The sequence below is a fragment of the Taudactylus pleione genome, unplaced genomic scaffold (genome assembly GCF_031769625.1).
Source record: "Taudactylus pleione unplaced genomic scaffold, aTauple2 ptg000386l, whole genome shotgun sequence".
Classification (NCBI taxonomy): domain Eukaryota; kingdom Metazoa; phylum Chordata; class Amphibia; order Anura; family Myobatrachidae; genus Taudactylus; species Taudactylus pleione.
Window position 1 is genome coordinate 11021119 of NW_028284787.1, and position 23991 is coordinate 11045109.

Sequence of the window (23991 nt, forward strand, 5' to 3'; positions counted from 1 at the left end):
TGCACTGTGGCTGCACGTGCATCAACAAAGGAGCAGCGCCAAGCGTGCGCCAGTGTCCCATAAGTAAAGGGCCGGCTGGCTCATTTCTTAAAGGGTGGTGTAACCCACAAAGTACACTAGTCTCCAACAAAAATAAAAAATAATTTTCTGTGTTTGTGCGCCTTAGCCGCACGTATATATCAATATAACATAAATGGAGGACCAAACTTTCTCCGATAAAAAAAAAAATATGGAAAGATCAAGAAGCACTTCCTCCTAGTGCTGTTACTGCTGCTGGGAGTTGTTCATCATCCCAGAGAGGAAGTAGGAACACCACTACTTTTACTAAACAATTGACCCTCCAACAGTCCTTAGCGAGGAGGATGAAGTTCTGAAGCAAAACGTATAACTGAGGCCTTGACTGCTATGTTGGTGTTAGACGTGCGTCCATTATCCGCCATTAGTGCAGTGGGATTTAGACAATTGATAGAGGTAGTGTGTCCCCGGTTCCAACCAAATCCCATCTAGATTCCACCTGCATCCTCAAAGCAGCAGCGACAAGCGTGCGTCTGTCTGTTAAAGGGTGGTGTAACCCTCAAAGTGCGCTCCACAAACAATAAAAAAATTCTTCTTTTTTTTTCTGTCTTTGTGAAATGTGTGGGCTGTAGCCGCACCTGCATCCTCAAAGCAGCAGCGACAAGCGTGCGTCTGTCTGTTAAAGGGTGGCGTAACCCTCAAAGTGCGCTCCACAAACAATAAAAAAATTCTTCTTTTTTTTCTGTCTTTGTGAATTGTGTGGGCTGTAGCCGCACCTGCATCCTCAAAGCAGCAGCAACAAGCGTGCGTCTGTCTGTTAAAGGATTACATCGGTGACATCATCCAATTAGGCATGTCAAAAAGTCCGTACATGTACTGGCAGGAAAAAGAGGCAATTTGGAGGCCCCTGTACAAACTGGCTCTATTTTACCTGAGTTGCCCCCCCTCCAGTGTGTACTCCGAAAGAGTGTTTAGTGCAGCCGGGAACCTTGTCAGTGAAAGGCGTAGGAGGTTGCTTCCACAAAATGTGGTGAAGATGATATTCATAAAAATGAATTATCAACTCTTTCAGGGAGACCAGCCTCCATAATGTACAGAGGGACCTGTGGTGGTGGATTCCTGCGGGGACGAATTAATATTCTGTGAGGATGAGGATGTACACAACACTGAAGAGGGTGAGGAATTGGTGAATGAGGAGGATGAGGACGACATCTTGCCTCCGTAGAGCCAGTTTGTGCAGGGACAGATTAATTGCCAGCTTGGTTTGTGGGGGCCCAAACGAACCAATCATTTCAGCCACAGTTGTGTGGCAGACGCTGGCGCTGAAATTATTGGTTTGTTAAAGTGTGCATGTCCTGTTTATACAACATAAGGGTGGGTGGGAGGGCCCAAGGACAATTCCATCTTGCACCTCTTTTTTTTCTTTGCATTATGTACTGTTTGCGGCCTAGTTTTTCAAACTGTCATCCTGTCTGCCACTGCACTGCAGTGTCACTCCTAGATGGGCCACGTGTTTGTGCCGCCCACTCGTGTCGCTTAGCATAGTCATCCAGCTACCTCGGTGCAACCTTTTGGACATAAAAACACTATTGTGAGGTGTGAGGTGTTCAGAATAGACTGGAAATTAGTGGAAATTAAGGTTATTGAGGTTAATAATAGCATAGGAGCAGAAAAACCCACAAATTCTGTGATTTTAGCTGTTTTTATGCTTTTTAAAAAAAAAATACAGATCCAAAACACAAAACCCAGAACCCAAAACATGGAAGGGTGGTTTTGGCAAAACCAATCCAGATCCAAAACACGAAGAAAGATTCAGATCCAAAACCAAAACACAAAACACGAAAAGTGGCTGGTGCACACCCCTACATGGAAGTACTGGGTTTGACCCCCATTATATGTGACACTTCCTTGCATGCACACGTCCCCTTCTCAGCATGGCAGAGTGATTCATATAATCATAATCCCACCTCCCGCTACTTAATGCTGCAGACTGCGTCATTATGTAGTGTGTAGCGTGGGGGCGGGGCTATGATGACACAAAGCACGTCATCCATTTTATTATTCTGTTACGGAGATGACCATTATGGGTCCAAATACGCATGGAGAAAATTTACTGTTTGCAGAGTTTGAGCTAGATAAAGTCAACAAAAGAGTTTGAAGTCTATTTGTAGGATTTGATGTAGAATTGATGTCACATGAAAGTAAATACAGTGTAGGCAAATTTTTTTTAAAACCAATAAAATATCTACATTGGTGTTTTTGTAAAATGTTTTTGTATTGTTGTCCATATACTATTTCCTGTTTTTACTTGTAACGAATTAGAAAAGTGGAGCTAATTTTACAGAATAGTAAATTCTCAATATAGCATTGTCAATAGCAATATATGTTTTGTATAATTTTGCCAAAAAAGTGGCACAAAAAGTTTGCTATCCAATCTATCCAATCTATTCTTAAGTACTTGCATGTTATCCTACAAAGACAGACTGCAATCACCCTTGGTTTTAATATGAGTACCCCTGGGCGGGATGCATGACGCATAGCAGTTTGCATGCGGTGCATCCAGCCAGTCATTGCATGCATGCCGATGTAAATAACGCCAGTATGCATGAAAAAAAATTAGATACTCGTAAAATATGTATACTGTATATATATCTCGCATAGAAAAACATCTAGAGGATAAATGTAGAAAAATCCACAGAGTTCCCAGATGTTAAATAGCTGTATTTTACAATATTGTGGAACGCTATTTTATGTGACAGTACTTTACTGAGATTATGCTATTTTCTTTGAGCCTCCCATATGCGATGCTGCTATTAAACCTTCACTATTCTTGAGTCATAGGTTTTACTATAGGTATTTTAAGGTAAAGTCATTCCCAGTTTTATGAGTTATTATTGGAGAACGTTTGTATAATTAATTGTGTGTCATGGAAATTGTTAGACTCTGGGTACAGTAAGTATTTTTAGTATAATATACAAAATATCCATGCATACTTAGCTAATTGAATTCAATAAAGGATTCTGGGTGTCTTTCTGTTTTCCTAGCAGCTGAAGTATATTAGGCACTAGTTGCTGGTTACTAGTGACGTTGTTTGTTTTTTTTGTCTGAGAGCAATCCAGAATTTAGGAGATGTCTTTGAGACCCAAAGTATAGCTTAATTTAAACTTAATTTTAATTAAAAGTTAATTTGAATGTAAGAAGGATAACTTTTTGAAACATTGCACTTTTAAGTTTCAAAACTGTCTATGCAAATGTGCTTATTGCTCTATTTTTAAAAAGTACATAAGTTATTTCAGAATACGTTTTATACTTTAATACCTATTTATCAACCCTTTTTGAATAAAATTATGTAAAAACGGGAGTTTCTGCATAATTTTATGTATTATATCTATGTACTAACAGCCTAATGCAGGAGATTTATCAGAAATCTCCTGCAGATAGCTAATTAGCACTGCATTATTATCATAAGTGACTCCAGTATGACCCCTATGTACCAAATGTCAAAAGGCATAGCTTTCCGGGGTTTGGACCCTGTTAATACGCCTATGGAGGCATTCTCTTAGGAGAGGGATCTTACGATGCCTCTCCTGCAACCCTCGTCCGGCTAAAGAAACTGACACTACGGGGCCCATTTATCATTGAATATTAGAGGTAAAATCTTTTCGGGGGTTTTGTCTGAAATATTAAGTATTCCCCTGATGTACTAAGGAGGGACTGCTGTGATCCCACCATTACCGCTGGCAGCTGCCTCCCCCATAGGTTTCTACGGGGGATGCGATGCTGTCAAATTTACCAATATCCGGAATGCGATGCATTCCCGATATTGGCCCCCTCAGCTAACGCCATCTGAAGCTTGCGTTAGCCACTGTTGCCTATGGCTACACACAGCATAATTAGCCAGCAGAATGTTCCTCCAGGACCCTCCCCCAGCAATGGCCACCAGTCACCGGGACTGCGCATGCACACAGCCCAGGCACTGGCCAGCAGCTCTTCGGAGACATCGCAGGGACGGGCTCCATGTCCCTGCATGTCCTGGATGATACATCCAGCCGTTAATGATCACATTTTGCAATGCGATCATGGGCGGTACTGACATGCCCTGATCGCATTGCAAAAGCGATCATTAATAAATGGGCCCCTATGCTGGGAGACGCCCTGAAATAGTAGCAATCTCCCTGACTCCCTGAAGAGTCTAGCAATCACCCGGATTCCATCTTACCCCCATTATTAAAAAATTAAAAAAATAAGATATACATACATTCAAAATGGATCATCAGTGCCATTTCCCTGCATTAGTTATAAGGCACAGTGATGTATCAGTGTGTTTTCTTCAACAAGTAGATCTTACTGAGCAATAACTGCTGCTTCGTTTACAGTTGAATGTAAGATAGTATTATGGCACGCACCTCTGGCAGAACAGTACACGCCCATTTTAATGGCCCACTCATAGGTGTAGCTTTCACAATCTCCCTGAAATGCATTTTCAAAAGTAGGCAAATGTGCACTATGCACATGCGCAGTGTCAGTTTCTCCGGAGTAGTCTTTTGACAATGTGAAAGACTCCTCTAGTGTGCAAGTTATTGCTACCACTGTCCCTGCAAGCTATCTTTGGGGCATACATTTGTTTAAAAATAAAAAGTCAGTCACGAAACGGAATGTTAATAATCTCCTGTTGCAGTAAGGATGAGAATAGGGAATCCATTGTGTATATATTGATGCTGACTAAATGGCTGCTTAGGTACCAGAGGTTAAATACATCCTGAATAGCATTTAAATACAGCTATATTTAGTAATGCATATATGGTAGTATATAATAATAATTATATAAGTAGGAACCATCTGAAGAAGGGGAGATATCCTGAAATATTATATACTGACTGTTGTGGAATAACCCTACTCCTACAGGAAAATTTGTTTCTTCATTTGATGAAGATGTGGCTTGTTGGTTCTTTTTGTGGATGTAATCGTTACAGAATTTTCTTCCTTGTTCAAGTACAGTATCAAGCACTCAGGGAAGACTGTGGGAAACATTTAACAGCAACCAATACATATAAATCTCACAACTTAAAGAATTAACAAGATAAATTCTGGAACACGAAGGGCCGTATTCAATTAACGGCGAAAAACCGTCTTTTTGAGAAAATGTTTTGCTGGTGATGTCAGTGGAAACTTATCTCCGTATTCAATTGTTACGACTTTTCGCCAGTGCGAAAAACGCAATGCAATGTACCTGGCTGAAAAGTTTCGCCTATGAATAGCTGTCGGAAAAAAGTACAGAATTGCGGTTTTGGGGTGCAAAGGTGGGGAAACCACCCTGCACTCCAAAGGTAAACTGCGTAAAAAAAAACACAAAAAAGAATTACAGAACACCCCAAACAATGACTTTGAAAAAGGGGGCGAAAAAGTTCAAAGTTGGGGTACAAACTTAAAAACTAGTGAAATAGACTATGGGGGAGGTGTTTTTTTGATTGCAGGTGCTTGCTGAAGGTGCGTTTTTAACGCTTTTAAGACCTCACTTTTTTAACCATGCTTGCACCCATTTTCATGTACCCCAAATTTGCTGGGACTACTTATTTTTGCCAAAAAAAACTGCAAAATGCTATTCTTCACCACTTGTGCAAAGATGCAAAATAGCACCAATTAAGAGCATTTAAGCACCCCAAATACCTCCAGCAGGGCTATTCGGGGGTATCCATAGTGATCCCCCATGTCAGTGCAATTTTTGGGGGGTGTCAGGCTGATTTCCCCATATCTGACAGCACATTTCACCTGTTTGAGTTTTGCCGGGATGTGTTTTCGCGTCCTTTGGAATTGAATACGGGGATAAGCGGGGACGCGTGTGATACTTTTTTTAAGAGAGATGTAAAAAAAACTGTACTGAAAAATTAATTTCTCAAATGAAGAAACAAATTTTTCTGTAGGAGTAGGGTTATTCCACAACAGTCAGTATATAATATTTCAGGATATCTCCCCTTCCTCAGATGGTTCCTACTTATATAATTAATATTATATACTACCATATATGGATTACTAAATATAGCTGTATTTAAATGGTATAATAAAACTCTATTTTTAACATTGTATACTTTGGATGTCCTAAATAAAGCTACAATACTCTGATATTATTGGGACAACAGGAGAAGGTTCTCCATTAGTTATTATATACATGAATTTTAAATTCTACTTGTTGCTTTACAAACGTTTATTTCCAATCAAATTATATTTGTAGTACATAAAAATTGCGAGTTACAATCATATTCCATTTTACATAACAGGCTGAATGTAAGTGGTAAGAAGTCATTCTAAAAATTGTACATATTTGGTATCACGTTTCTTAATACAATCTTTCACTTGTCATTTTAAATAAAATGTCCAGCATTAGCTATCTTGTTCAGGGCCGTAGCTAGGGTGGTGCGGCCGGTGCCACCGCACAGAGTGCAACTGCCCTGAGGGCGGAACACTTGCCGCCCACCTCAGTTTCCCTCTAGTCTTTCTGCTGGCGCTGGGTGGCTGCTCCTTACAGCGCGATCTGCGGCGCCAAGCAGAAGGACAGTTAAAAGCCTCTGGCTCCCCCCCCTACATGTGACAGAGTGTGACTCACCCAGTCTGAGTCTCCGGCGCCGCCTACCGAGACCCGGCAAGTGCAACAAGCCCTGTGTCTATTGAGATGAGAGAGATGTCATTACGTCATGACGTTTCCCCGCCCAAGGCTCCCACAGTTCCGTGGGTGGAGTCACTCTGCGGAGGAGCTGCTGCTGTTGGGTGGATGAGGCAAGGAGCGGTGCGCTGCAGCTGCGCTGTGTGGACACCAGGTGACTGGACAGTGACAGAACCTGCCAGGTGAGGTCCGGCCAACTGTGTTGTTAACACTGTTACAGACAAGGGCGGGCGGTGGGGTGGCGCTGTGGCATAATATGTAAGGAGGGGGTGAGTTGTACTGTGTGGCATAATGTGTAAGGGAGGAGGGGGAGAGTTGTACTGTGTGGCATAATGTGTAAGGGGCATTGCTACTTAGTGGCGTAATGTGTAAGGGGCACTACTACAATTTAGCATAATGTGTATAAGGGACACTGCTACAGGTCTGTAGTGTAATGTAAATAAGGGGCACTACTGTGTGGAGTAAGGTGTATTGGAGGTACTATAGTGTAGCCACACTCTTTTCCTATGAGACCATGCCCTTTTTTTGGCTTGCACGCCTGCGGTGCGCACTGTCCCTGTTTACAATGGGAGGGGCACCAAAGCTCTTCCTGGCACAGAGCACCAAAATGTCTAGCTACAATTCTGATCTTGTTTAATTGGATAGGTAGCAAAGAATGTGAAAAGCTATATGTAGTACCAGCATAAAAATGGTGATTTTTGGTAGATGACCCTATGGATTCCTGTATTCCAGTTGTAAAGGGCTGTGGAGTATGTTGGTGCTATAAATATTATTAAGAATTATACAGTACAGATACAATTTCTAGCAGAGTGTATCACAATAATGAAAGTTATGCAAGGGTGATTTTTAGAATCAAAGCATTTGAGAAATATTTTACTATGTTTTTTGGGGCCTAATTTATCAAGGCGTTTCATCATTCACAACTAGTGATAAAACTTGTTGCGTATGATAAATAATGTCCAGTCAATTGGCTCCCAACTGTCATTTTTCAAACAGATGACAGTTAGTAGCTGATTGGCTGTAGCACCCTTTATCATACGCAACAAGTTTTATCACTCGATCACTTGTTGATAAATGAGGCCCCAATAATGGATAAAACCATCCACAGATGAATTCTCAGCATAATCAGATAACTGGAGGATAAATTATCATGCTATGTGAAAACTCTAAACTCAAGTAACCCTTAGTTTTGTACTAGTCAGGTTCAGAGGGATTAACACAGTCTTCATGAATTACTTATTCGTTATTTGAATGAAAAATACAGTTTTATTTTTGAGTAGCAAAACATTATATTTAATGTTTAAGGGGCATCATAATGCAGTGTGTAAGCGGTATAAGTGATCTACAGGTACTGCAGCTCCAAATCACTAGGTGATTGCTGTCACTGAATGAGACACAGATGTGTCCTTGGCCTTGTTCATTTAGCCTCAATACACCATGCAGCGCGATATGTCTGGCGTGAGTGGCGGCAGGTCCCGAGAAAACTCCGCTAGCGTCAGGCGTCTCTTTTATTGCCCGAAAATGCGTCTTTGATAAAATTTGATGTAACTAGGATGCACCAGGAGACTGTGCCGATTCATTTGAAATGCAACACTTGTATATCTGTGTGTGACCGAAACTGTAAATGGAACTTGGTGTGGAAAAAAGCTGTGGCCGCTGCATCGTGGCATGCTGATTGAGAGTCGCACACAGATATACAAATGTCATATATCAAATTAATCAACACTGTCTCCTGGTGTGCCCTAGTAGCATCACATTGTGACTTAAATGCATTTTCGGCACAAAAAGGTGCCCCGCTAGCAGTGTAATACGGAGCAAGATATGCCAAGAGGGGCTGTTTGACATGAGTGCAGCAAAGGCAAGTGAGGACCTATCTGTAGTGCCTCTACCTCCAGGAAACGGATGGTGCAAGTACGGATACTACTGTATATTTATCTGGTTCTCCATTGTTCTTGGATGTTATACGAGTCCCAGTGCTGGCGTTAGTATAAAGATAGTTGTACATATTATTCACATTGGGCTGGATGCAGAGTTGGCCAGAAATTGGAACATTGTGTACATGGAAATAAATACCAACTGTATATTCGCCTATATGCAGAGTTGTACACATCTTGGGCTCTATTCAGCAATGACATTTTTACTTAAATAAGGCATTACCACTATTTAGCAAAGGGTTAACAGAGAAGATAATGCAATTATCTTCTCTGTTAATACCCATTTTGCAGAGTATCGCACTGTAGAGAGTGAGGCATTGCTCTCTACAGTGCTTTCACATTTTTTTGCTACTCTGCAAGCATAAAAACGGTAAAATACTCCATAACAATTTACTCCATATAATGCCCCCTCAAAATGGCATTATATGAATAAAATCCTTAACTATCACATAAACTGCAAGATAGAAGGAAATTTTACCATCAGTCCCTGCAGGATCCTGAAATTCCGCCCCAGTCTCATTTCCTGCAGTGTGGCCAGAGGTATGTACAGCTCCAGCCTCCCAGAAGTGGCTGCATTGATGAACACTGAATGTGTACATAAGCTTTATATTAGTCTATATACATTTATATATTTATGTGGTTTTAAACATATCGATCTATATATATATATATATATATATATATATATAAAACCACATAAATATTAATGTATATAGACTAATATAAACGGAATGGGTATGAAATACCACCGGCCGCATGGCCGGCGGTTCGATTCCCGTCAGCGGCAGGCCGACATCAGCAGAGTTCCGAGCAGCGGAAGCCCGTCAGCGCTGGAAATCCCGATCATGGATATGTGAGTATCTACTAACCTAACCTAACCCCCCTAACCCTAACCCTCCTTAGGGGTGCCTAACCCTAACTTCCCCCCCAAGTGCTTAACCCTAATCCCCCCTCTAAGTGCCTAACCCTAACCACTCCCTTCCCTGCTGCCTAAACCTAAGTCCCCCAGGGGGGTGCCTAACCCTAAGTCCCCCCCGGGGGTGCCTAACCCTAACCCTCCCTCCCCCTAGCCTAACCCTCCCGGGGGGGTGCCTAACCCTAAGTCCCCCCCCGGGAGCCCTAAACCTAACCCTTCCCCCCCCGCGGCTGTCCGCTCGCGGCGCCCGGCATCACTACGATCGTGATGCCGGGCGCCGGTCTCCCGGCGTCGGGGAAATGCGGGCGTCTACATCTAGATGCCCGGCATTTCACCTTTGCCGGGATATGACAGTCGGGAAGCCGGCTGCCGGTATATAGGCAGTCGGTTTCCCGATTGCTTCCCATATAGAGCTTATGTATACAGAGCTGTATATACTTGCCGCTGGCCACACTGCAGGGAAGGTGACTGTATTCACACTGATATGTGAGTGTGCATGCTCGTATATTTATGAGTAAGTGCAGTATATGAAAATTAAGGATTTGTTGTGCCTCCGGGAACTTGGCAGGAAATTATAAAATAAAAATGATCATGTCGATGTTGCCCGAATATAACACCGGCACTAATGCTGAATAGAGCCCCTTGTGTTGCTCCTGCTATATGATCTGTTTCCTACTCCTCATCGTCATGAGTGCACACTTGCCCCAGCCTTTACTTGATGCAAAAGATGCATCTGAAATGCATATTTATGACTATGTCCACCTCTTATGCCTACATAAGAATGCCTCGTTACAGCTCAAATACTCCTCTTCAGTCATAAGTGTAGACGTGATTAAAATGTGTACAACTGTGCATCGCATGCACTTGCATCCGTAGTCCCGGAGAATGGGTGTAGACACATAAGATATGCTCCACAGAGCTACGTGCACATTGGTCTCTGCATCTGGTCCATAGAGAATACTGTAAAAGACACTGAGTGGGATGCAGCAATGCTGATTTTGCAGTCAAACCTCTGAAAATTACTTTTTCGGAGATTTGGCCCCTTACCGCATATGCACCAAGCTCCAGAATGCGATACATTCCAGTGCTTGGATGAGGTAAAAAAACACCATCTTTAGATGATGTTGCCCAATAGAATCCTATGGGCTTCTATTCGCAAAGTACTGTGAGAGGGATCCAATAGGCAGCTGCCTAAGGGCGCTGGCCACTGAAGGGCGCTCCTGAGTCCACAAAACTAGAAAATTAAGGATGTCTCTGAAAGAGACATCCTAGTTTTACACTGCAATGCCATATGCCACGGGTCTAATCTGCAGCACTTTCCATTGTCTGGCCTGATCCCACTGTAATCCGTCACCCTCATCTCACACATCAGCAGCAGGTCTCAGTGACGTGGATGCTCAGGCTGTCAGCCTTAGTGCTGATGTGTTCTGTGTAACAGCATGAGCGTCCACCACCTAGCTCTCTCCTCCCTTCTCGCCTCTCATTCCTTTGAAAGAACAAGGGGCCTGATTCAGCAAGGAACGCAAGTGAGAGAACGCACGTACTCTTCCGCTGCTTGTATATGCTAATAAATGCATATGCACAGCAACCGCAACATAAGATGCAGTCGCCCAGCACTACACAATGTTGCCCACTTCCCTTTACTCAAAAAACAATAAAAAAGTAATCCAGGCACCAGTCAAGGTGTATAAATATCTTATCCTGTATTACAATTCACAGCTGCCAACCCTTTTACAAACTAATATACAGAAAGAACAAAAAGTAGGTGGCGCTAATAGATAATGGCAGAGGATTTAATAAATAATTTAATGATCCATAATCTTCAATACATGCCCAATGTTTTATACAAATTCCCAAAATTGGGATTAAACAGTACAATATTAAATGGGAACATAGATTTTCTAATCCAAAAAAAAAGGAAAAAACACACAAAAAGAGCACATTTCAAAGTTAATAAATGACAGGCATCAAGGTGATATCACCAATCAAATAAATTGAATATCGCTGTCCCTAAGAGTCTCCAGAGATGATGTAATTATGTGAGCTGATCCTTGCGTTGTTAACACATCCAATCGTAAAATTGATGAATTATTGTACCCATATAGCCAGATATAAAGTGGCACATGTGTAGCAATATGTTGCAATATAAACTGTTCACAGCGAATCTCTGAGGGTATCAGCTCTCTCAATATTTTCTCAGCAATGTATTAGCTTATATCGTTTTCAGCATATTTCCGAGCATCAGCTCCCTCTGTAGTCACAATATCCTGATATAGCGTGTAGATGACTTAGCTCATATAGGGGATGTCAGCTAGTCAACCAAGTATGTGAATATTCCTCCCAACACGAAGGTACAGCACTTCTCCTCACAAGGCTCACGAGACGGAGTCTGCAAGATGAAAGTCCCACAGACCTAACTGTGATGTATTGTCGGGTTGCCAGTATAAGTAAGTTGGGTTTCACCATTGAGCTCTGACACTGATCCGTATCCTCGACATGTTTGCCCACACTAGGCAGATTTTCCAAGAGCCCAGATGTGCTCTTCCCAAGTGTTACAAAAATTAAAGTTAAATAAAATTATTCCACAAAAAAAAAAGATGTTTTGATTTTTTGTGTGTGTGCTACTGTAGCTAGTAGCTACGCTATTATTGTTTGGTGACACTGCCGGCCAGACCGCAATTTATCATCCCTGTATTTGTGACTCTGCAGGTTGTCCATCCGCACTCCGCTGCTTTGCAGGGGTGCTTTGTTGTCCATAAAGGGGTGCTGTGTTGTTCATCAAGGGGCTTCTGCCTCGCCCAGGGGTGCTCTTCCCCAATGTTAAAAAAATACAAGTTAAATAAAAGCATTCCACAAAAAGAAAAATCATTTTTTTTTGTGTGAGCTAGCTACGCTATTATTGTTCGGTGATACTGCCAGCCAGACTGCAGTTTATCATCCACGTATTGTGACACTATATTTATTCTTATTCACAAAACATATTGTGACACTGTAAGTGGTAACGAAGTGTGTTATTCTTTTCTTTTTATTCATAAAAAATCTTGTGACACTGTAAGTGGTAACGAAGTGTGTTATTCTTTTCTTTTTATTCATAAAAAATCTTGTGACACTGTAAGTGGTAGTGCAGTGTGTTATTTTCTTATTCATAAAAAATATTGTGACACTGTAAGTGGTAGCGCAGTGTGTTCTTTTCTTATTCATAAAAAATATTGTGACACTGGATTAATAATAATCAAATACTGTTGAATTTGCCCTGCCACCAGCTGAAGCAAGAGATAGTTGCAAGGTGGAACTACACCCTTTATATGCTTCAGCGGATCGAGGAACATCAAAAAGCCATGCAAAGACCCCACTTCATTTGTGCTTGTTGATATGGAGAACGATCAGTTGAGAGGAGGGCAGAAACCACATACTAGTGCTGGAGCTGCTGCCAGTGCCTCCCAGTCATGATGATACTAGTTCATCTACTAAAGCTGATGCCCAAGGGCATACAGGACCTATGTCAGGGCATCTAAATTCAAAGAACCAATTTTTTACAGTGGTATAGAAAAAACATTAAAGGGAAAGTTAGCTGCAGAAAGACATAAAATTGGCAATATGCCTTTCACCACATGAAGTGGCAAGGAAAGGCTAAGGCCTTGGCCTTTATTCATGACTGGTGGTTCTGCCTCTTATGATGATGTAAGCACAAGTGAACATGCTGACATAGAAATCGAGGATGCTTCTGTGGAAGTGCACCAGGATGAGCAGGATATTTGTGTAGCTGATGCTAATAAGGATGTTGATAATGAGGATGTTGTTGATGAGGATGTTGTTTGTGTAAATCAGGCACCAGGAATAAACAATTGTTGCCCATAATAAGGAAATGCCCATTGTCATGCCTGGGCACAAGACAAAAAAATTCACTTCTTATATGTGGAATTATTTCTACCCAAATCCAGACAGCAATTGTCAAGCCATCTGTGCCCTTTGTAAAGCCAGGGTAAGTAGAGGTAGGACCCTTAACCATCTAGGAACCTCCTTCCTGTTACGTCATCTGCAGCGCATCCATCCAAAATTTTTTTCAAAATTCAGAAACCATGGCTAAAAAAATACCTACAAGCAGACCAGCGTCAGCTAGCTCCCTTCTCTCTGCTAGTTCCAAGCACCTGCCATCTTCACCACCAACTCCTTCATCAACAATATCAATCATGAATCATGGGATTGGTTTGTTTGGGCCCCCACAAAACAAGCTACCAATGGGCAGCTGACATTACTGGCAATGATCTCTACATGCACAAACTGGCTTTACAGAGGCAAGATGTTGTCATCATCATCCGATTCCTCACCCTCATCAGTGTGTACATCATCTTCACACAATATTAATTCTTCCCCCACTGGAACCCACCATTACAGGTGCCTCAGTAATTTTTGGATGTAATTGGCATAAAATTTGTAGTTCATTTGATGGACATCATCTTTTCCACATTTTTAGGAATTAGCCTCGTACGGCGAACGCTGACATGGTTCCCGGTTGAAAAGTCTTTCTGAGTACATACTGGAGGGTGGGAAGCTCAAGTAAAGCAAAGCCAGTTTGTGCAAGGGCCTCCAAATTGCCTTTTTTTCCTGCCAGTAGTCAAACGGACTGTCTGACATGCCTATTTGGACACTATCATTAAAAAATGTAAAATAGTCCTCAACCATTCTTTGAATGGTGACCATATCAGATGGAGTCATGGTAGTGGTCTCATTAATTGTAGGCAATTCTTCTAGACCTGACCAGATGTCAAAACTTGGTTGTGCTGACTCATCTGCATCACCAGTGGGTCTTTTAGGAAAGTTAAATTTTTTTCTCAGCAGATGCACTTGCTGGAGAAACTGAAAGAGAAGCCGTTTTTTCTCGGCAGATGCACTTGCTGGAGAAACTGAAGGAGAAGCCATCGCTGCATCATGTGCCATTTGAGCTGACAATTTGCTTAACAACAGCTCCTTGCATCTCTTCAGAGTGTCCGTTGGGAAGAAAGACACAACATATGACTTAAACCTAGGATCCAGCAAGGTCACCAAAATGTATTGATCCGATTTTAAGATCCTGGCAACCCTTGGATCCTGGTGAAGCGAATAAAGGACTTGATCTAAAAGTCCAACATACTTAACGGAATCGCTTTGTTTCAGCTCCTCCAGTTTCACAAGCTGCCTTTCCAACAGTCTAATTAGGAGTATTACCTGACTCAAGCTGGCAGTGTCTGAACTCACTTCACAGGTCACTACTTCGAAGGGTTTCAGCACTTTGCACAACACGGAAAGTATTTTCCACTTAGCTTGAGTAAGGTACATTCCCCCTCTTCCTATGTCATAGTATGCTGTGTAGATTTGGATGGCTTTTTCATGTTCCTCCATCTGCTGAAGCATATAAAGGGTGTAGTTCCACCTTGTAGCTATCTCTTGCTTCAGCTTGTGGCAGGGCAAATTCAACATTTCCTGCAGGTACTGCAATCTTCTGCATGCGTTTGCTGAATGGCGGATATCGGGCCACATAGAGCATCTCCTGCATGGCCCTGTCATTTAAAAAAAAATTAGCACCACACAGTTGATTGCGTGAGCAAAACATGGGACGTGTTGAAATTCACACAGCTGTAATGCTCTGACAATATTGGTGGCGTTGTCAGAAATCACATATCCTGAGGAGAGTCCAAGCAGGGTAAGCCATTTTGCAATGACTTCCCTGAGTTTTTCTAAAAGGTTGTCAGTGTTATGCCTCTTAGTGAAACCGGTGATACACAGAGTAGCCTGCCTCAGAATCAGCTGCTGTTTGTTAGATGCTGCTGCTGCTGAAGGCAATACACCCACTCAGTGGGCTCGCACAGTCATGTAATCTTGTGTTTGCTCTGTTCCGCTTGTCCACATATCTGTGGTTAAGTGAACAGTGGGTACAACGGCATTTTGGAGGCCACTAATTATGTTTTTTTAACAATACTGTAAAGGCTGGGAATTGCTTTTCTAGAGAAGTGGAATCTAGATGGGATTTGGTAGCAGAGACACATGACCTCAATTAACTGTCTAAAACCCACTGCATTATTGGTGGATATTGGACGCACATATAATACCAGCATAGATGTTATGGCGTCAGTGATCTGCTGTGCAACTGGGTGCATGCTGTCATACTTGCACCCCCTTGCAAAGGATTGTTTAACTGTTAATTGTTTTTTAAAGTACTACTAGTACTCTTCCTGGTCCCCTTCTGGGATGAAAATCCACTCCCAGCAGCAACAGCAAGCATAACAGTCAAAGATTCTTCTGGGACAAGGACTGAAGTGAATGATTTAAATATTTTTTGTAAATGCCACCCCTCCTCCTTCATAAATTTGCTTCAGAATCAAAAAATTTAATTAAATTTACTACTAATAAAATATTCCTTTCCCTGCCTTCAACTACATACATACTCCAACTCCCTCAGGCCTCTTGAATAATAAAAACATTTGTTTCATAATGTGACATGTTGGAAGTTGAACTGCCAGAGCTGCTGCAATCTTTGACATGCGGTTGCTGAATGCCAAAAATGTCCAGAAATGTTTATGGCCACAGACAGCATCTCCTGCATGCCCCTTTAATTTGTTGATTTTGTGGGCAAAACATGGGACATATTGTTCACCCATGCTCTCATCTCTTCCCTCATAAATTTGCTTCAGAATCAAAAAATAAATAAAATGTACTACCAATCAACCCTTCCTGTCCCTGCTTTCCACTACATCCATAGTCCATCTTCCTCTGGCCTCTTGATTAATGAAAACATATGTTTCCTTATGTGCCATGTTGGAATTTGAACTGCCATATGTTTGTGCCATCCACTGCTGACGCTTAGCTTAGTCAGCCAGCTAGCTTGGTGCAAATTTTGGGCCTAAACCGGATGAAAACAATATTGTGATTTGTGAGGTGGTCAGAATTGACTGGAACAAAAAAATCCCAAATTATGTGATTTTAGCAGTTTTTACCAATTTTTTAAAAAAAAAAAACAGATCCAAAGCCAAAACATGCAAGGGTGGTTTTGGCAAAACCAAATCCAGATCCAAAACACGAAGGAGATGCAGATCCAAAATCAAAACTCGGGGGTCAGCGCACATCCCTAGAGAAGGCTGGGGATCTGCAAGTCTGGGGCAGGCTTGCCTACCCTCCCGATTTGGCCGGGAGCCTCACAATTTTCAGGTGCTGCTTCCGGCCCCCCGGAAAGGCAGGCAAGCTTCCTAGTAGCCTGGGACCCTCCCGACCTCCCACCAGAAAAAACTAGAAAACCCCGCAGCGGGGGAGGCGGTGACGCGATTTGCGCTGAATCACATCATCATGGCCCCGCCCCCTGCTTCACAATGCCAAAAATAATGGCATTGTGAAGAGGGGGCGGGGCCACGATGACGCGATCGTGCAGACCCGCCCGGCTCTGCCCCAATGCGATGTCAATGGCCGCCCCCGACCCCAGTGTGACGTAAATGCCGCCCCCCCCCCCGCTGTTAGGCGACAAAAAGCTCCCTCCCGGAAGGCTGGAGCTGATTGTCAGCAAGTATGGTCTGGGGTCAACTACTTGTGCCTGTCCATACAGCTGTGGTGGAACTAAAAGTCTCAGCACATCTTGTTAGCTGTATGTGCTGGGACTTGTAGTGCCATTGCACCTTCAGAGTTGACATGTCATGGGATAGATAGATAGATAGATAGATAGATAGATAGATAGATAGATAGATAGCATGGATTTTGTGTGAAGGGCCCAGGTGGTGTCTTTTGCACCAGTTTTCTTTTATCTCTTTTTCTACATTATCCTTTTAGTGTAGGAGCCCCTGTTTAAAGGTCAGGTATTCCATGGTGGATTATCACAACTTTATTCCAGCAACAGACAGGACCCGAACCCACAGGGGAGCTATGGCGGTGTTGTGTAATTTTGCAGAGGGCACGTAGATATCTTGCATCGGCACTGATCCCAGCACCCACCACGGCACATGCATCACTAGATGCATGTGCAGAAGGACTTCTGGGTCATAAACCTTGAAGTCCATCTAACGCAAAGAACAGCTCATACCGGGAGAGCTGTCCTTTGTGATTTTTTTTCAAGCATAAGGCATTAATAAACGCTACTATGCTTATGATGAGTGGCGGGATGCATTGCATTCAAAACGATGCATCATGCATCCTGCCCACAGTGTTGTGTTGATTGCAGAGCTACATTCTATAACATATTGAAAGCCAACTTTTTATGTTGTTTTTTTCTGGTATCTGCTAAGTGGCATCACATGTAGACATTAGTCAAAAGTGGATTCCCGTCTTATTACTACGCACTCTTTCCTGTGTAGACCACCAAAATGGCACTATGTGAACGTTGTCTGGATTACCCAAATCAAAATATTTGGATGTGTGCTAAATACATAAGCTTTGAGGATTGCTGGCCTGGATTGCAACTGGATTGCAACTGCTAAAGCGTACGCAGACGGATGATTGTTGCGCAATGCACATGTGTATGCATCGCAGTGTGCATGCGCAAAGGTATCATTACGATCGCACTGCGATCACGGAGAGCCATCGCAGAGTGATTGACAGACAGTGAACATTTGGGGGTGGTGACGGAGGGGTGGTCGGAAAAAACGCAGGCACGCCTGACAGTTTGAATGCCATTGCATGGGCGTGCATAAATTAGCCACTGCGACAGCATACGCAGCTTGAGTGTTCACTGCGTGCAGAAAGGTTAGCAATCTCTGAGTAAGGTCTGACCTGCTGTAATTGTGCATGGGGCTCCAATGTTACTTGATGGTACCGATGTCTTTGCTGGACTGCAAGGTATTACGGATGTGAGATAGGAAGAGTGGGCGTCTTTATGTTGGTTTGTGTTGGCTTTCCGATTGCATTCATTAGCATATTTTCGCAGCAGACCTGCGTGCGATTATGGAGATGCAATAGCGATCCGTAATGAATCAGGCCCTGCAACCGCAAACTGTTTGCCTTCCTGTGGAAGCTATCATGTTAACGTATTCCACAAATAGCTAAAAAAAATAGTTTTGGATGGCAAATCAGAAGTTATAACACTTCCCAAAAGTTTACTTATCTGGGGTCTTTTGTTCACAAGGCTAGGCAGCTCCCCTGACACCTTGCACATGTCTGGTCCTGCCCTGCTGGCTCCTCTTTGGACCTGTTGGAAGTGTATCGACCAGATTGGAAAAAGTAAGTATAGCATAGTACAGCAATGTCTGCCACAGTGTGTGTGTGTGTGTACACTAGAGTAGATGTGTTTAAGTTCATTCACATGCCTCCAAATAATGTGTTGAGTGTGTTTCAGCATATATCAAATCAGACGAAAAAACAAGCAGTTTTAGTATTGTAACTTCCATATAATTGTATTGCAGAATTGTTTAAATAAATACAGAACACTTGTGATTGTTACCCAGGAGAGAACAACAAACTATTTGAGCAAAGAAGGATATTCATCCAGGGAATGTTGATCTGGACAGTGTGGTATGTTTTGTCGACATAAGAATGTCGACATGGTCATAATGTTGACATTGACACTGTCTACATTCAGCATGTAGACAGTGGTGAAATCTCTAAATGTTAGAATATTGACCTAGCGGTGACTTACCTGCTCTAGGTGGCTGCAGCGGCTTCTGTGTCTCAGCGGTCATGTGACTATCACTTCAGGTTCAGACTTCCAATCCTTTGGGCGTTCTGTATTTTTTGTGCAAACCCTAACCCTCCCTCGAGTGAATAACCCTAACCCCCCCACCCGAAGCTTAACCCTAAGCCTCCCCAGCCTAACCCTCCCACTTGCGGCCTATCCTTAATGACAACATTCTTACAATGTTGTCTTTTCTCTACATTTTGATCACATGTCAACACTTTAACTGTCCATATTTTGACACTAAAAGTCAACATTGTGGTGTTGTTAGTGTTGATATTTTGACTTCATCCCAATCTGGAGGCCAATGGGTAGTGACCTCCCTTAGATGTAGGACTTTGTGGATCCAGGGCAGGAAAAAATAGCAGAGTTTCCCAACAGTACTATCTGTCCAGTAAAAGGAAAGAATGCTGTTTAGCAATGGGTTAAATATTAGACTTAGATCGTGGTCACAACTAATATTTGGATTCAGTTTGATATTTTAAAATTAATCGTTGTTAAATCATTGTGATAAATGTTATATTAATTATGTTTATCAAATGTCAATGAATCGTTAAGAATATAATATGTCCAGCTATACAGTATAAGGTGAAAAAATAAAGACAAAATGTTGACATTCAGAATAACAACATTGCTATAATCAGAACCATGGGCCTGATTCAGACTTGGGAATAGAGAGAGAGATCTCTCTCAACTGATCATCTTGGTGAAACCATGCTGCACTGCAGGTGGGGCAGATTTAAAATGTGCAGAGATTTAGATTTGGGAGGGAGGTGTCCAAACTGATATCTAAATTGTACAGTAATAATAAAGCTGTGCAGTATTTGTGGGCTACATGTAAAAACAGCCAGTATTTACCTTACATGCAAAAACAAATTATGTATTTACACCCCTTGCATTGCAACATGGTTTGTTCAGGTTCACAGTTGAAAGAGATATCTCACTCTATTCCCAAGTCTGAGTCAGGCCCATTGTCAGAATGACGACTTTGGGAATGTGGACAGCCGTTATGTGGACATAACAGTTTGAGATTATTTTAGTCCTAGTCACAGCCTTAACCCCACCACATTGTAAATGTCGACATTTTGACTGTCAACATTATGTCCATGTCAACATTCTGAATGTCGACATCCAGGCCATGTAGTCATTCTGTGTCGACATTTTGAGTGGCGACATGATGACTCCATAACAATTTTATTATATATATATATATATATATATATATATATATATACATACACAAGGATAGATTAGATGCCGGCACTCACTGAATATGAATAAATACTGCATCGGTGCCTTCCTCAATCAATTCACACTAGTGTGGAGAGACATCATATACATACATGGAGGTGGCACTCGTGGTGACTGGCGTGAAAACAGACAAGTGTCCCCTGTGGCTGTAATCAACGTTTCAGAACTTTAATAACGTTCTTTCGTCAGGATATCCTGATGAAAGAACGTTATTAAAGTTCTGAAACATTGATTACAGCCACAGGGGACACTTGTCTGTTTTCACGCCAGTCACCACGAGTGCCACCTCCATGTATGTATATATATATATATATATATATATATATATAATATTTCTGTTAACAGGAAAACTTATACAACCAATGTCTAATTCATATTGTCATATTTTACATGTGATAATTGTATCATTTAATCCATAGGACATGTTGAAGCTTTATAAATGAATGTAATTCATATTATTATTGTTATTAAACTATTCTATGTACATTTTAATAGTTTTTTTTACATTACTCTGAACAGTTTGCCAAATAGTAATGTCTCTTATAAAAATCTTGCAATCAAAGAATGACTACATAAGAGTGAACTTGATGAACCATAATGGAATGTTTATCCTTTTATATTGATAGGGAATTCCAGCAATTCAGATGAGGACACGCTTCCTGACAGCAGTGACACTCAAGCACCATCTAACACACAGAGAATGTTGTTTAATAATCCTCAGACCAAAATAGAAATCCTCAGGAAGGAACAAGACAAAAATACTCAGCGTTATAAAGTTGACTATGATCCACAAAGCACAGATACATTAAATTTGCTTTCAGAATCTAAACAAGATATGGAGTATGTAAGTATGAGCATGCCATTATTTGATTCTTATGTTCTTTACATGTCGACTTTGGTGACTCTAAACTAGGGTAATGGTCTACTTACAGGTGGTAGTGGCACAATATGACTTGTGGCTTAAACACATATAAAACATTAAACATAAATAACAGGACTACACTATAATTTTTTTACACACAGCCATCAACAGCATTCTTATACAAAGACAATGATTATTAAGACATATCACTGTGAAGCAAGTTATTGTAAACGGCACTGTCAGTCACTAAAATTATATTTTATTAAAAACAAAAATAATCACAATATGAAAGAAGAAAAGAAAAAACCCAAATATGATTTTAAAAGTCCAACATCATTACAAGTGGTCTAAAAAAATCAATATGTGAATCTTGTTGGGTACGGGATCCCGGCGGTCAGGATGCCGGCGTTCAGAATACTGACAGCGGCATCCTGACAGTTAGAATTCCAACGCCTGCAGGTAAGTACCCTAACCCTCCCTCAAATCCACATTTCTTGCAGCCTAACGCTGCCCCCCTCCCACAGCCTGACCCTAACCCTCCCCCTAGTGCCTAACCCTAACTCCAAGCCTAATACTTACCATGGTGATGTCAGAGGTTGGGATTCTAGAGCCGGGATTTTGACCGCCAGCATCTCGACCGCCGAGATGCCGACAAACATCGGGCCGTGAAATCAGTAATATATTGTTCTTTTATATGGGTTTAGAAATTTCTATTCCAAGATATGTTGGAGAACAAGTGAAGAAGTTCTCCATAGCAACCAGTGAGATTCTATTAATCATTTTATAGAATTTACTAGGTAAAGGATAGCTTGAATCTGATTGGTTGCTCTGGTAAACTTCTCCACTTGTCCTCTTTAAAAGGTTTGATACCTCTCCCTAATAGTATTCTATTAAAGGTCAGGTGAACCATGAGCTGAAATTAAGCCTTCCCTCCATTCTATTCCATGATGGCATAGAGTACTCCTCTCCACAGGCATGTGGATCAGTAGGAACAGCCCAGACTCCGCAGCTACTTTTCTCTATATTTATTTCCCCCATTCCCACCAGTTTATTGATTCCAAAACTTACTGAACAAAGCAAATATTTCTGTACTATTTTACAAATCTTCCTGCAAATCCTTAGCTGACCCTTATGCAGGAGAAATTGGACAAGCAGAAGATTTCTAGTACTGGCCCAGGATGCTGGACATTCTCCATCTCTCATTGGGAGATTCCTCTCCATGCATCATTAGTACCGGAACCTCAATTGATTATGACACTGTCTTCCTGAATGTCTGTTATGTGGTAAATCCAGATGTTGGAAGGGAAATAACCTGACCCAAGCAACACAAGGGTGCATTATCTGGGTCCTGCCAAATCTTCCCCTTTCACCTATTTTGTGTTACAAACCTCAGCCACCATTCCAAGGTTTTATGTGTCTTTAACTCTTCAAGCTAAGGTCCATAATAATCTAGTAACCATGCCAGCTATCACTAACTCAGCATCTATGGAGAACTTCATGGACAAATCTTTCCCAAAACAGCCCATGATTTCCATTGTCTAGTAAGTTATCTGAACCCAATTCAGACTGTAGAATGACCCCAATACTTCTGAATTGGTTGATACAAAGATCCAGCATTTTCAAGTCATCAATACTGATAAATCCTGGTTTTTAAATTGATCCGCTACCCACATTTCCCATCTGTTCTTGAAATAACATGCCTTTCTCATCATAACCTCAGTAAGTATTAATTATAAAACGAATACAATAGCTTTCCCTTATCTACACATTTTGCTAAAGTTTATTCTTTTTGAAGTTCCTTTTTATGTTGGAATCATCTCTGTTCCACCAGAGCTTCCAGCAGCATATCAACATTTTAGATGTTTTTAATACAAAGGAAAAAGACAAATGCCTCTCCTATTTGACTCTTAACTAGGACTCAAATACCTTTAGGCTGGTTATAAACTATATTAAACTTAAACTAAATACTTTACGGGTTTATCTGGATTTAAAAATCCTAAAATGGGAATACATATTATACTTCATCTACTCACCTGCATTAATTACCATGCCTTAAACATGATCATGGTGCGTAACATTAATCAACTTACCTCTTATTCCAGAATTATATCAAAGTATATTTATGCCTAAACATTTTACCAGATTCGAATTTAGAAGGCCTATAATCTTATCCAAGTAATATGTGGTGATGAGTGGAAAACAGCATTTTGCACTAGATAAAGTCCTGTAAGAATATTATGTCATGCCTTTTGACCTTTACAATACAGCTGATATCTTTTAACAGTTAATTATGTTGAGATCTACTGCACCAATCTACGATAGTCTACTTGAATGAGATTCTTGTGTACCCACTGTCTTTCTCAGAATGCCAGATATATGTGTGAATAGTTGTGGCATGTCTCCACTGATCCACCGACATAGGGACTGATTCAGAGTCACACCCAGTGTGACTGCATCGGCGCATGCTCATGAGGCTATTCAGAGTAGCACGAAGGTCAGCTGAGTCTACATTTGCGGCTAAATGGGTGTAAGTGGGCAAGAGGAAGGTGTAAGTAAAGATCTGGCACGTTCATATGGATTTCTTGCACCCATGACAGGGTGGGTGGCCTGGTGCAAATGCATACTGATAATGATGATGGCTGGTCTTAGAAGCAGGTGTATTGAGGCAGTGAAGCCTAGAGACTCTGAATACAGGTATCTAAATGCAGTTATCTTCATCAACGGTATGCG

The 23991-nt window shown here is 41.6% G+C and overlaps 1 protein-coding gene across 1 annotated transcript in view; it reads left to right on the forward strand.

The window, feature by feature from the left end:
- IGFBP3 (insulin like growth factor binding protein 3) overlaps positions 1 to 23991 on the forward strand; it is a 49153-nt gene that overhangs the window by 8879 nt on the left and 16283 nt on the right. The window contains exon 3 of the mRNA XM_088445653.1: positions 21026 to 21243. Within this exon, the coding sequence (XP_088301779.1) occupies positions 21026 to 21243 (218 nt within the window). The remainder of the gene's footprint in view (positions 1 to 21025; positions 21244 to 23991) is intronic.